Genomic DNA, 16381 nt, shown 5'->3' with positions numbered 1-16381 from the left:
GGAATGAACGTTTGCAACGTTAAAAAACACACGACAGTAAAATGTGCACGTAATCGAAGTGGATGATGAAATCTTTGGCAATTATTTTATGATATATTGAGTCGCCTAAATATAAATGAACGATGATACAATAAAAGTAATTCAACTTTTTTCCATTACTATTTTTTATTATAAAAAAGTGCATCAATTTTAAGATATATAATAGTAGAAATGAACAGCACTGATTTTTGGCTGACCCTCTTTAAAGTGTCTTTGTCTGTCTTTGATGTAGCTCTAAAGGCTGCAGTCTCTGGACGCCGATGGAGAATCTGTATTGCGCACTTTTACTATCGGTACATTTTTATAGGTGCAATTGTATCTCGACATTTGGCCCACGATCTCTTGATTTTTTCGCAGTTCATCGTTCACAATCTGTCCTTTTTGAGAACGTTTGCAGTATTTACAGCTGTACATGGTTTTCCGCATTGGATTGGCGTCGCTTGGCTCTGAGCCAATTTTACAGACGCTCTTTGGCCATTGGTCGCCAGATTTTCATCTCAGATCAGCGTCACTAACGACTTCACTTTGGCTATATTTATTTAGTGTTACGCATTGTGCCGTAGTCTGATCTTTGTAAAATACACTATATTTAGCATTTTAAAACAATTCATAATCGTCCTCGAAATATTTAAAAAATAAGCTTTTATAATTTGAATGTTAGACACTGTTTACATTTAAACATATGTGAATGAAAACCTACAGTATATATTAAATTATATGTTTTTATGCATCACAATACTAAACTGGAGTTTCGGTATATTTTTAAAGTCCCAAAGCTCTCGCGCGTGTCAATGTATCGGACGATGGATAAGCGAAAGATAAATTTAGACTCTTAGACGCGATTCCGGTACGTCTCACAATGCGAAGACACGAGATTTATCTAGACAGCATCTGACTATATTTAGATTCCGAGATAGTGAAGTTAACAGGGTATCTTTGTCCAGCAGCATCCTCGAGATGATTCCGCGTCGTTAATTACGATGCGGCGTCTAAAATAACCCGTCGGGTCCTTTGAGGAGCTTTCGTCTACGTAATCTCGAGGAAAAGTGTGGATTTTATTTTATTTTTTAAGGGGATTTGGGCTGTTGATCCTATTATTATATAAGTGTTTATTCCTGCGCGTCATTACGACACGCATATTCGTTTTGTTCGGATTCTCTAGTCACTTTTAGATTCAACCTAAATTCTTCTAACTGCAATTCCAGTATCTGGCCGTGTCTCGGCGGTTTAATACTTGTTGAAAGTTGCCGTAAATCAAGTTGATTGCGGTGCATAAATTTCAATAGGGGAAATAATGGCCATGGTTTGGCGAATTTTCCTTAAGAATATCTGGATATCTCACGTACATTAGATAGCTAGATTATTTGGTTTAAGTATGTAAGTATATAAAATATTTTAAAAGTTATACTGCTACCCAAATCAAAGTACAGTTAGGAAGCTCTATTAAATTACTAAAAATAATCGAGCTTTGAAAGCACAAAGACATTTTTTTTAATTGAAGATAATGTAACTTTTGGTGTTAAATCTGAGGCCGAATGGGCAGCCAAAATAGATGCTGATAACAATTTATTTTATAGAAATATATAAATTAGCACATATCTAGAGAGATGAAGATTCCGCTATTGGACGGTGGAATTGAAATAGCGTCTTAACTTCTGTCGCAATGTGTTTTTGGATAATGCTGAACGATCCGATCCGCTGATGCGTTTCTAATCGCATCTTCCGCCGTGACTAAGTGCCACATATTTTATAATAATGTTTCGAGGCTGGCGAATCATATATGAGGATGTTGTTGAGCCAATTGCATCGCTTCTTGAACACACCCATGTAATGTGTTTACGCCTGAAAAATGAATCGGTTCAGACTGCCACTCCGTTGATTGGGTATAATGTGCAGGTAGAATGCATTGTCTATCGCGCATCCTTTCCACATAAATAGTAGTATTTTCGGTACTATTAATTGTATTAATAATTATAAGAGTCGCATTCATACAATAGTAGCATACATACGTAGCCATTTACAAATTGAATTCTGGTCTGGAGATTTATATGTGAAACCAGCTTTAAATTTTAAAGACTGGCTTCTAACTCTTAATTTTTTTTCGTCAAATGTTAAGCTAAAATACGTAAAATTAAATCACTCACAGGTGTATAATTTAACTACTCAAAGGGTTGAATTCTACCATAAATATACCATTCAATTTTGGTATTAATCATATAAATATTAAAAACAAAACAATTATTAAAATATTTCTTATAAAACTAGTCGATCTTAATCTTATCTCCTTTTAATTTATATGTTTCTCATTACACGATTAAAAAAATCATTATCCGTGGAAAATATATTTCAATTTAAATTACATAATTAAATTTAAAAAATATAAAATGCTAATAGTATGTCATACAGGCTTGGCCATAGTAATGGGGCACCCCTTAAAATGGTGTGTAACTCTTTACAAGTGCATAGTCTGACTGAGAACTATACAAAGGAATGTGTCGTTTTTAATTGCTCAGTTGAGTTTTAAAAACAGATTGCCGCTTAAATTGTTCAGTCTCGCTTAAGTGACAGTTAGGTTCAATTGCGTGATTTCTTCCTTTATTTGTCGTTCTATTTTTTTTATGTAATAATTAATTTTTAATATTACAAAAACATTTAAAAAAACGCGAATTAAGTGAAGTTAAAAGAGCGAAAATAATTTTATTGCATATTATTGACTGAGTGTGTCGGAAATTGGTAATCACATTAATTGTAAAAAATGCTAGTCTATCTTAATAGCTGGCCACACACGGGCGGATCTGTCCGCCGGATTTGTCCGAGATGGATGTCCGACGGACAAATCTGTGCTGTCAAAACTCTCGGACAGATCCGTCTGTTGTCTGTCCGTTGCCCGTGCTCATTCTTATCTCCCATTAATTTATGTGTTTCTCATCACATATTTAAAAAATCATTACCAATGGAAAATATATTGTAATTTGAAATACATAATTTAATTTAAAAAAATGCTCGAAATTGTATTTGTATTTTATAAAATTAGATAGTATATATAGTTCTACAGTTATGGTGTTATTAATACAATTTTATCAGCAAAAACATGTTCTAGACATTCTTGAAATTAAAGCAAAAAAAAATATGACGTTGAAATATCAACCGTTCTGGCGCTGGCACACTTTAAATCGATGAATTTTTAAAAGGCGTCGATATCCTTTCGTTAGCTTATTATGATACATCTTATCCCCTTGCAATGCCATTAAATGCTCTAGGGCCTAAATTAAAAATATAAATTCCTACAAATGTAGGTAAGACTGAAGATTCCACACAATATCTTTCAACGCGTTTTCCACAATTCAAGTCGTCGGTTTGTAAAGTGCCAGCGACGAAACGATTGAAATTTCAACGACATATGCGTTATAAATATGTATAGCAAAACAAAAATATTTTTAAAGCCGAGCTCGTTAGTAATATTTTATGTTAATGTCTATAAAAATATGAGTTATTAAGCATTTTATCTAGATAATAGCAATGTCGGGCTACTTTTATCAGCGCCGCCCGAAATAAAATAATCAAATATCACTTCAAAACTCATAAATCACAAAATGCAGAAAAAACAGAACAAAAATTGCCAGGCACTTCCCCACGATTATATACAAATTATGTATTTTTCAGTAGAGATATTATCTAAATCATATATTTTTTATGTTTATAACAAATCATTTTTTTATGTAGGCATATACAAATTCATATCATACGAACATCGCACACACATTGGGTCATGGATAGTAAATTATGCACATCGGTCATACATTGTTTGGGCTTTTCTGATGTTTGTTTTATTTATTTAATGTTTTTTTCATGTGTGTGTGTGTCAGTATTGGCAGTGATGAGATCGTGGGTCAGATAGTGTTGGTGGTCGCATGCGAATGATTGACCCAGAAATGGCTTTAATGGGACGTGGATTGCCGCAATGGAGTCCGCCGGTGAATCACCACAGGTGACCTTACTGTCCTCTGTCGCCGTATCGAAAGACAATCGATACATTTAGTGTATGCACACAAGTGAAAATCGGAAAGCTCTAGTGTGGGAAAGGTGCTCGAGACTTGGGTCACGAAAGTGTTTCCGAGAATTGAGACGCATGTCAAAACCACCTGTGATAGGGGTGGATGCATAAAGTGGGTTTTATATTCAATATTAATACTTTGATTTAGTATATATCATTAGAAATATGCAAGCGAGAATAGTTTGGCCTACAAAATAAGCATTTGAGATCATCAAAACACACAGAATTGCATAATAGCCATGCAGACTTTCGAAAGCTATTAATTACTACATAAACTCCTCAAACTCTTTTCTTTATAAAATTCGAAACTCATCTAGAAAAAACATTTAAGAACAGAAGGGTATGACTTTGCAGCCAAAATAGACGATAGAATAGCTGTTGTTTTTTTTTATAAACATGTAAGAATTCCCACATATTGAGTTGTAGATGCCGCTATCAAGTGGTTGGGTTTCAATAGTAGTTCTTGAAAGTCAGAGAGTCTTCGCTGGAGTGTCGAGTTGAATTATGGTCGATTGTGATCTGTTCTTGTAATTGTGCTGAACTATCCGTGTATGTGTCTCGTGCTGTGACTTCAAAACGTTCAAAGCTCTGACGAATCGCAGATGAGGATGTTGGCGGGCCAATTGCATCGTTTATTGGATACGCCTTAAAAATAAAACGGCCAGATGGCAACTCCGGCCATCATTAACAAAGGGTAGAAGTACAATGTATTTTCTAAGCAGGATAGAACGCATTCTATTTTGCTCATATAATAGTTTTTATGGTACTTACGAGTGATTAACGAATCGGGACATATGTGCAAATAGGTTGTCAAATATTAACAATTGTTTGGTCCCAGGCGTGATCTCTCTTCCATTGTTTTATTGCATTACTTCTGAGACGAGTTTGTTTTTCTTTTAATTTGTGCAAAAGGGACATTAGGATCCCCTCTAAATTATTTAAGTATGCGTTTGAAGCCCCCACAGACTGAAATATACTTTGTAATTATCGGACGATGCGTTTAACTTTATGATACTAATGCGATTGACTCTCAATTTGCTTAAATATTCATCTAAGCTTCCTTGAAAGAGCATTTAACCGTTTGCATGCCATAAAGACGCTGGTGTCCGTTTCTAGTATTGTATTTTTTTTTATAAAATTATAAAACAATTTTTTTCGATATTTCTTGGGTATTTACTTTCATATATAAACTAGATTTAATTTTGTTCCTATAATAAATTTAAGTTCACACAAAAAAATCACAAATATTTTTTTTGATATATATTTATAATATGCCAAAAAATGCTTAGCATTCTTAGCATACATCGCCTAATTTTGCTTGGCACTAAAAGGGTTAAAAATATGTGACACACGATCACTTATTACATACGACCGACAATACCAAAAACATATTATATGTTTAAGAAAGATGATATTTACTGCAGAAACAAATATCTACAACCCATTAAAAAGTATCTTATTCTTTTTTTAATGATACGGCAATTTATTGTATACATAAAATTTCGGCTATTAAGGGTTAAATAAAATATCTTTAATTTATCTTGTGCTAAACTTATTGAGAACCTAAATATGTTTTTTTTAAAACTGTCAGCTTTATCGAGATGTTGCTCGTATGGTTGTTTGTATTTAATTTATAAACCAAGTAAAAATATTTTAACTCTTAAATCATTTAAAAATATATGTAAGTTGAGTGTTCTTAACCCTTTGAGTAGTTAGTTAATTTTACGTATTTTTTCATAATTATTTAGAAATTATAGAAAAATACACTGACTTTCAAGTTTGATTTAATTTACTACTTTTTTGTATTTGTGCTTTTTAATAATTTGTTTAATATTTTTTTAAAAATTGATTTTCCGTATTTATTATATATTATTTGGCTTTTGCAGATATTTTTTTATAAATATAGAGGCTTTCAGTATTTTTTATAAAATAACTATAAACTACCATTTATTATGTTAATTTATTTGTATTATTCCCTGTATAAATCATATATATAAATATATTTTATTATTTATTATTAGTTATATATGGGATAACTATCTGGGGTATCTCAAAACAGTAAAAGATCGACCGCCGTACATGTACGGCAATACAAATTTATTGTGTTTCTTTGCGAATAATAATCATATTTTTAATATGAAATTCCTCGTAATTTATATGAAGCATTTATATTTGAATATCTTAATTTATACAGTTAATTTCAAGTTTAATATTAAACAAAATATATCATATTATTATTATTATTACGATTATATGATTAATTAGATATTGATTTTAAACATAGATTAACCCTTTATTAACATTATAATATATAGAACATTTTTTTGCTACAATATTTATAATTATGGATTTTAACCCTTTCACCGCGGATGACTTCTATAGAAGTCATAAAGAAAATCGCCACTACTCATTGGGCACCTATAGGTGTCATAGATATTTTAGTCTAATAATATGATCATTTAGTATAATTTAAGACTGTAAATAACTTGAATTAATTGAACCATAATATTGTTTTAAATATGGCATGAATAGGTACCACACAATTTTTTAATGGTACGCAAAAATATCAGCCGCGATGAAGGGGTTAAAAATAGAAAAAATGATGTGCTATAAATAATTCCTTTCATGTAAATTATAATAGAGATAATCTATTGTTGTAATTATATAGTTGATATCATGCACAGCTTTTGTTAGAGTCATTGTATAATTTTTACTGCATTATCTGACTATACATAGCTACATGCACTATTTTACTAATGTTTATAGATATCTACATACATTGTATATGCAAAAAAATATTTAATTTAATATTGATAATCGATTTTAATATAAAAACATACTATTTGATTTCATAAAATACAATATTATTATTCTCACGCGTCACAACTATATTTATTATTTTCAAGCGGTTCATTAATATTTTATTTAATAATCTCATCTATCTGATCTTTTTATTATGAAATATAAAAATTCAGATTAGTATGCAGTAATTTAATTATAAATAACAAAAAAAATCAAATAAATAATTTTATTTACCTTTTTTCTTTTAAATAATTGACTACGTTATTATCTTCTAAATAATACACGTCTGCGTGCATGAAGCTTTTTCGAGTCCAATCCACAATTTCGGACATCTACTTTATTCACGCGCCACATTATATACTCGTACCTTCAAAACCCTAACCGGTCAATATTTTCCATGAATGATTTATTTCCAGAGATAGCCAGGATTGGTATGTGAACGCATGCGAGAAACACGCACTTCTTACATGTGTAAATACATAATAAAACATTCTCTATTATCCCATTTTATATACATCCGTTTCGAAGAATTCAGATCGATATCGCATCGCATCACTATATGGCATTGCACAAATTTATTTCACTGAAAGCGTGACAATGTGAATAGAAATTTTAGTCTACACGATACGTTTTTAACGGTAACGTTAAATCACGCTCGATCATCCCCCTTTTATATATGGGTTGAATCATGTAATCGGCGAGCATCATTAGTGATTCGTAATTACATATCCACGTGACTGCACTATGAGATTAAAACTGTAATGGAAATACACGTGTATGTTGCGCTCGAAATTAATTATATTGAATTTTAATCGCGATACTCGTCAGTGGTGTGGAATTTATTGTTAAAAATTAAAAATATTTGAGGTAAATATTATTATTAAATTAAAAAATTGGTAATCAATACAAACCAAAAATTAATCTAAAATTGGTGGTATAGATCTGATAAATACGGTGGGTGACAGACTTTTTAAGCTTTATTTTGCAAGAGGCTGCTCAATTGCAAGTTCCAATTAGTTGCGGATTGTAATCGATTGAACAAAATAGATAAAACCAGCATTTTTATGGCGTTTTTCTACTTTCAAACTTAGTTTCGCCACTTCATTTTTATCCTAATATTGTACCAAACTCTTGCGATTTCGATACATATCCTATTTTTTTATCAAATTTTACAATACGATTTTGAAATAGTTCGCCTTTGTGTGGTGACAGAAAGGAAAAAACAGGCAAGATTTAATCTTCTCCCATTCTACAATAATCTAAATCTGGACGCTTTTTTGCCAACTAAAGAGCCTTTCTACTTCAATCAATAGATTTTGGGTCAAAACAGTGGTCAACTCCGATCCACAATAAATTAACTCAAGCTTCCAGACGATCTGGACATTCGATGCACGCACACTGATAAGAGATCGTCAACCTTTCTCCAGGACATCTAACAGTTAATTTATTTTATGCGGCACTTTTTCACCTTGTCGATTAATTTTAAATGGTTTAATACTGTTGTAAAAATAACGTTAAATATTGCTGTTAATTCACGCGTAGATTGAGATGCATCATCTTCAACCACAGCAAGTGGCTCATTTTCATTGATGATTAAAATCGAATATTTTATCATTTATTATTTGATATTCGATTAGTTAAAAATAACGAATATTTGTACTCTCTAGTCTATAAAAACATTTAATATCCTTTAGGCTGGTTAGGCCAAAAGTCCCAATCTAGACGCAGAAAAATACAATTTAAATAAACAATGTTCAAGTAGATTGGGCTATTGATTATAAACGGAAATGTGTCTCTAGAGTATTTGAATAAGTATTGTCAAAATATAAACGACATATTGATCGGTAAATTTACATATATAGTAAAATTGGCATCCGATGATTAATTTATGATTTTCATACCAATTAAATTTAATGTATGTAGTATATACATGTATATAGCCAGTTCTGCTGCTGTGTGTGTAATAGTATGAAATGACTATGTCACGCCATGTCCCTTGTCTGGCTGGACTTCACTTTTGTCCACACAAAAGAACGGTCGATTTTCCGATGTGTAGTATCGGCGAATGCAATCTGAAACACGCGCCCAATGCGGCCCTGGTGCGGACTCGGACGACCGATATCAATTATTAACGAACGCAATTAAGGCACCAATGATTATGTGCAATAATTGTTCATGTTGAAAAAATGCATGAAACAATAACGTTATCAAACGTGAATTAAAAAATATTTAATTTAAAGTAATGATTTTTTAAAAATAATTATAGCTAATACAATTATTCAATGGCTTTAAATATAAGATATATATAAATATAATAAAATTAAAATATTATGGTTCTGTAATGTTATTTCATATCCCCGCAAGCTCCGCTCTATGAGCAAGGTTGCTCGTTCGCATTAACGCGAAATAAAACTGAAACGGTTTTAGGCGTCACACTATTGATTGTAAAACACGATAGTCTAATAAAATAAATATCTAGTAGTCAATCATTGACGTCAATCTCTATATTTATTTCTGATTTAAATCCCGCGTGTTTTCATCGTCCCGTCGCACATCTCCAAACAAATGTATAAATAAACAAGATAAAGAACAAAAATCTTTGTCAACTTCTTCTGGACAGTAGCAGTAGCAATTCTGTCGCTTCTTCCTCTGTCGTTCTCTTTCTATTTTCTCGGTCTCTTGCTGCTGGTGATTTGTGCCCGCCGAGGTACAGAAATAACCTCACCGGGGGACAGATCCGACGTGTCATTTAACCCGTCGTGAAGAAGAGGACAAGCATTCCCGGCCAGTTTTATTTCTTATTCCTTTTTTTCGTTTATCATCTGGCGGAAACTAATAAGAAAATCACTCGTAAGATAAAACCGGAGATGCTCTTTAGTTTGGCCACTGGCCAATATTGTTTTTCGCGGCTAGCGCGAGCGCTTAAACGGTTTTTGTATTGTTGTACTGCCACTACTTTGTGTATTGTGAGTTAACGTTAATAGCATCTATAGGGTGTCCCAAAATTAACGAACGAACTCATTAGGCTTCAGTTGTTGTGTTAATTGAATTTTGTAAGCATGGAAAGACGGATCTTTTGTGAGTATACGCTGTAAAGAGCTTCTTGAAATTTGCAATTCTTGTCCACAACGCCGAATTGATGTTCCGGGATTTTCACCAGCACTGCTTCGATATTGACATTTGAACGACTTAATTAGCGTCTCATATTTTGTATTACATTATCGAATTGCGACCGCCAAACTTTCATTATTTTCCAGATATTGTTCAATAATGAAAACACGTTGTTGTATCGTGTAACGCTCTATTTTTACTAACCTTAAAATCTCAGCTGTAAATTTTTTTTCAGGGTTGCCAACATTTACTGCACAAATGACGGCAAATTCAAATCTTGCGTTAATTTTAAAACACCCTTTATAACCTTAAACAAAGCTGTAAATATTGATGGAGCAATTAAGTTTTGGTGTTTTGCGAGGCGCCACGTTTTCACACATGTTCCGTCCTTTGGTACTATTTTCGTGCTTTCTGAAGAGGGCGAATAAACAAGTTTTGGCTCTTTTACTTATAATAATTTCAATGCTAAACAAGAGACGTTTCTGAATAAAGAAGAAATTCTATATATGAACATGTGTATAACAAGTCAATAGAAAAATCATCAAGACTTAACCAAATTTATTTTAAATGCCTAAACATTCCAGAGGAAAAATATGTGTTTTTCTGAATGAGACATTTAAAAGTAATAAATATATATTATAGTTCTTGATTTAAATATGACATTTTTAAGTAGCACATATGAAAAGTAATCTAAATAATATTTGAGTAACAATTTTTAATTTTTAATATGAAATATTTATAAATGGATAGAATGTACTAAAAATATGCATTTAGATAATGTCATAAAGATTTTTTTATGTATTTTTTAATTCATAAAAATATATTTAAAGATGTTTGTAAATGTACCACTCAAAAATAATAATGTTAAGTTCTTATTTTTTCATTAAAAATATTTTTGCTAACATACATTATTTATTTATGAATTAAGTCTTAAAAATAGTGACTGTTTTAAGCCTATATAATATTTATTAATTGTATTTATTACAAAAATATGTATTATTTATGAATGTAGAAAAGACACTTAAAAATCCGATAGTTATTGTCAATATACCAAAGTTTTTTGTTGTTATAATTTTTTAATTTATAAAAATATATTTCAATGTTTGTGAATGTGACATTTAAAAGTAGTCCATAATTAGTGATTTATATATTTAAAAGTAGCTTATACAATTTTTTATAATATTATGTAGTATTACCATATTATAAAAAAATTACGATTTTTTTTACATATAAGTAGCCCATAATTAGTGGCGTAGCTAGGGTATGTGCTGTCCGGGGCAATCCTTAAAATCCCCCCCATACAGATTTTTGCAGGGTCATAAAATCAGCATTTCTTAAAAATAATTAATTAGTTATTGTTTGGCTCTTGCAATTCGTGGATATATATTTTAATGTATTGAGAATATGCCGCCCCCAAGCAAGTGCCGCCCGGGGCGCCCCCCTATCATACTTAATGCTTTATGCGTTTAAAAGTAACTTATTTGACATTTAAGTAACATAATGTAAATTATTTATTAATGATTTTATTTTTTAGAAACATATGTATATTAAAATGCCTATAGTCAATGTTTTGGATATATTTGAGTAGAACATATTTTTATTTTAGAACATATTGACAGATTTGGGCGTTTAATAGTAGCCTATATGCTATTTAAATTAGGCTTGTGTTTAACTGCTTATCAAATTTGAATATGCCTTAAAAATATCCGTTACCAAAAAATTAGAATTAAATAAAAAATACACCATATTTTAGTGTTTTTTTTTAGATATTTACCTGCTGTTACTCTATTATATTATTTATCACTAAAATAACTAAATTTATTAATGTTAACTAAATATTAAACAACATAATAATTTAATAATTTTTTTGAAATATTTGACAGTGAAAAATGTTTTTTTTTTCTCACAAAAACACATGATAAATTAATAAATATTTTTTTAAATCAAAACAAGTATTTTTGCGTGTATTTAATTTTATATATTTAGTGAACATTTAATAATTTCGGTATAACCATAGTATTTATAATAAATAATTATGAAATGTTTTAGTGACGTAATTTTAGTTTTTCGTTTTATCATTTAGTATCAAATAAATATTTTTGATATTTTTTTTCAAAAAAATAGAGTGCTAAAGTCTTAATTTGGTACCTTTAAATAATACAATTTTTGTCTCAAAAAATAATATAGAGAAAAAGAACTAATATCACGCTAATGGATTATATATAATATATAATAATCAACATTTTTGCTTTAAAACTATAATTCATAAAAAATAAAAATGTTTATAAATGTGTTAAATAGTTTTTAATAATATTTGGACATTTAAAAGTAACTCGTGCGAATATTTTTTATTTATATTTATATTTTATATTCTTTTTCATAAACATCACTTTTCGTACCCTAGATATATTCATAAATCATGTCTTAAAAAAAGAAATGCACTCAATTGACTAAAATATTTGCAAATAAAAGGCAGTGAGAATCAAAATAATATAAGACCTTTTTACTGTAACTGTTACATATACATCGTCTATCGTATGTCTTCTACATACGATAGACGATTTATATGTACACAATAAAAGAAATATTTTCCCATCTTAGTGTACAAATAATAACAATTTTATCCCTATTTAATGCATAAATCTTAGTACTTAATCCGGTCCTGTCTCTATATGCTTCTATCAAGAAAATTTACGATCTCGATCACCTGCTCGCTGCGTTTGCACGCGGCACAATAATAATCCGAATGCTAAGTTGATGTTTTCATTTTGTCTACAATGCATTACTCGCATAGTATACGACTGCGTCCACTTCTGTCAGATTACACAAATATGTAAACACAAATTCGTTAGAGACACATAGCATATTCTCGCCAATTCAATAGTTCTAATTTAATCAGCTAATTGCCATCAATCGAATCGTTACAATCGGACCATTGCCATTGTCAGTGTTTTGACGGGCCATTTGGCTGCGAACACAAAAAAGCATTTGAGCCAAAGATGTAATATATCGATTGCTTATCAAAAAAAACACCTGTCTGATATATATTATTATTATAATGCGCATGCGCGATTTGACTGACTTTTATTGACCTATAATATTTTTTATATAAAGAATTTTCATAAATCACGTATGAAACTGTAACAGAATTACAGTTTTATTTTTACGAGCATATATTAAATAAATCATATTAATAATAATCATGCATTACACCATAACCATCCTGTAGTTGTCAACGTGAATTATGTGGATCTCTCTTCGATTAATTAAACTCCTCAAGATCAAATCGCGCTGATTGGTCGATCTAATTTTCTGATGAGCCAATAAAATTTCTTAACACATTCGCGTCCACGTTTTATTTATTTTGTCTAATGCAGTACACGTTCGGCGGCGAATAGTGACGGGTGAAAATTAGACACAGATTATGCCGTTGCAATTTATTGAATGTTATGAAAGAGATCGGCGGTCGAGGCGACGCCGGTCGTTGTCTTCATTTAAAAATGCTTTATTTTTTGACATTTTTAAACAACTTAACTGATATTTACAGTAAACCTATATAATTCCTGAAAATCTATTCTTTCTTGTATCACTTTTGAGTTATATATTGTGTATTTTGATACGTATTCTACAATGATATAGTTGAAAGACCGTCACTGTTTCTCATTCACACATCGACCGAAAACTGGATGTCCATAGCAGCTGCTGCAACAAATAAATAGCCGACAGCTGAGGTTTTGGACGTTAGACATTTAAGAGACTTTCGCGCAGATAACAAATAACACCGGGAAGAGTTCTATTCCTGTCCGTCCAGAAATGAGTCCGGGCACAAGCCATTTGTCTCCGGTCAGAGCAGTAATATTATCGCGCGGTTTAAATTCGTTACATTGTTTGCGTCCAGGAGGCGTTAAATTTCACCGGGAATTATGCAAACGTCACTTAACGGATTGCGTGCAATATTGCTCAAAGAGATGGCCTCGTTCGTTTATCGCACGTTAGCGTTCAACTGACTTTTACAATATGCCACAATATCATATTTTAAGTATCGACCGACAGATAGTGAAACTCGTTCATTATGCTTTATAAGTCGTTGCACTTTTTGCTTTCATTTGTACCATAAAATAAGTGCTGAATAATAAGTAATAATATTTGGCTCTTCATCACAAAACACATCACAACGAGAGCTTCCAAAACAAAAGTTGTGATGTGCTTTGATACGTATAAACTTTCTTACTTATATAAGATTTATCTTTTCGCTGTTCAAGTGATCGTTACGGTAACCTCTAATTTGTGACTCACCCTATATTATACATACATACATAACTTTATCATTATTTTATTAAGTCGTTGCCCGAAAATTTGTAGCGGAATGTCCTGTAATAATTTATAAATGGTTATGTATAATATATATAATGAATCGTTTCATATATGTATGTATTTACAATATATTTGTAAATTAAAATGACCTGTTTTATTTTGATAAAAATCAGTGGCGTCGTTAAAACAACTTTTATCGGTTGTTTTCAATACGTACTAAAGTTTTGTAATGTAAGAGATTTCTCTTTTCGTTGTTCAAGTGATCTTTATGGTAACCACTGAATTGTAACTAATTGTGTAGGTGGTTGAAAATCCCTACATTATACATACTTTATTTATGTGTTGCCCAAAAGATCAAAGCGGAACGTCCTTTAAAATAAAATATGTATTGAGGTCTTTCATGTATGTATGTATGTACTTATACATATATGTATAAGTACATTCATGTAACATATTTGCAAATAAAACTAGTTTTAATAGACCTGTCTCATTTTGATAATATTCAACTCGTGGTAACAATTAAATTCGAAAAGTGAATTGCTTTGGTTGTTTGTTTTTAATATTATTATTTTATGTAACACACAACTTTAACCCTTTAATTGGCAAAATACGATATATTAGCTTTTATTATAAATAATATCAATCAAACTCTGCTTATCAAAATCAGATGTTTTATGTAATTTCGCCTGGTTAAAGTTACGATCGATAAATAAATACTATTTTTGTGCATTTCGGTTATCGTAAATAATTAATTTACCACCAAGTCTTGCAGATAACGATTCTCTTTAATAATGATTTCCTATTATTTCTGAAAACTTATGAAGAAAAACTTTTCAGTTTTCGCCTTTCAGTCATTTCGTGCGGTATCCATTTGCCATTTTTTTACAACTTTCTAAATGCATTTAATGTCGCTAAAAGGTTGCAGAAGAAACAGAAAAAATATACTGCAATTGCGGATTATCTTTAATTTAAGTTAATATTTTTTAAACTTTTTTCATCATCAGCAGAAGTTTTTCATTGGCATAATTTTCATGGATAATATCACCATTACGATTTTTTTTAAGTAACGCCTGAAAAGTCTGTATACAACAATTTTTGCGCCGGTTTATCTGACTGCGGCTGTTACTCGCGACAGCCTAGGTAGGAGGTCACATACCTAGTTCTAAGTAAAAATCAATTGAAAACGATTATATGTTTTTTTTGGAATATGCGTTTATTTTATCATTATATAAAAAGTATTAAATTCACATCAATCAAGTAATCACAATGTGGTACGATAATAAAAAGTGTGACATGCCAATTTTAATTATATATCACTGTTTGTAAATAGGTTAAATATTGCTACATGACTTTTATTTATAAAATATCAAACAAAGTATAAGCTTCAAGGTCCAAACTGTGCGAGAATGCAACAAAAAATAATGTATTATAATTAAATGTTGAACATAGTGTGTTATTAATATATTTACTGCCACTCTTCCTAAGAGACGATATCCTCGAGTTTTGTAGAATACAATGATATATTTAGAATGTAATAATAACACATGCGCTAGATTTCATTTCTAAAATGTCTATAATTATAATGTCGACTGTTTACTGCGATGAGACGCGACTATCCTTTGATCTACTTCCAAAAATTACACTAATTGTCCATCGGCCAGGTGAACCGATCCGTCATACAATTGTCGATTTGACTGACCGCCAGGGCACGCCGGAGATGAAATACCTTCTAAATATAATTACCATTGTCCCTTGAAGACATTTTAATAACCCATTAAGCGTTTTTTATTCGAAGCTGTGAAATTTACAGATTTTACTGTATTAATAATATGTGAAAAATTATTATTCAATTGAAAGGTTTAACTAATATTCGATGATTTAGATTCAGAAAAATATATTTATAAATATACTTGTGCCATATAGTTTCACCACTGCAATTCTTATTTTATGTTTTTTTTTTGTTTCAGGTTTTCCATTCGCCACTGGTATTAGAACAACGGGTTATCCAACGGTCCTACCGAGCCAATACGGGTTAGTAATAATCACAAATACCTAAGTAGT

General features: G+C 30.9%; 1 protein-coding gene across 8 annotated transcripts in view; it reads left to right on the top strand.

Annotated features, from left to right (window-relative positions):
• LOC148238537 (RNA-binding protein 24-like) overlaps positions 1-16381 on the top strand; it is a 72753-nt gene that overhangs the window by 43107 nt on the left and 13265 nt on the right. For all 8 annotated transcript variants that reach the window (XM_088205013.1, XM_088205003.1, XM_088204995.1 and 5 more), the window contains one exon: positions 16288-16351. In XM_088205013.1, coding sequence (XP_088061139.1) covers positions 16288-16351 — 64 coding nt within the window. The remainder of the gene's footprint in view (positions 1-16287; positions 16352-16381) is intronic.

Source organism: Plectrocnemia conspersa, unplaced genomic scaffold (genome assembly GCF_051122295.1).
Source record: "Plectrocnemia conspersa isolate PC_06_02 unplaced genomic scaffold, ASM5112229v1 ptg000001l, whole genome shotgun sequence".
NCBI classification, from domain to species: domain Eukaryota; kingdom Metazoa; phylum Arthropoda; class Insecta; order Trichoptera; family Polycentropodidae; genus Plectrocnemia; species Plectrocnemia conspersa.
This window is presented reverse-complemented; position numbering and strand designations above follow the sequence as displayed.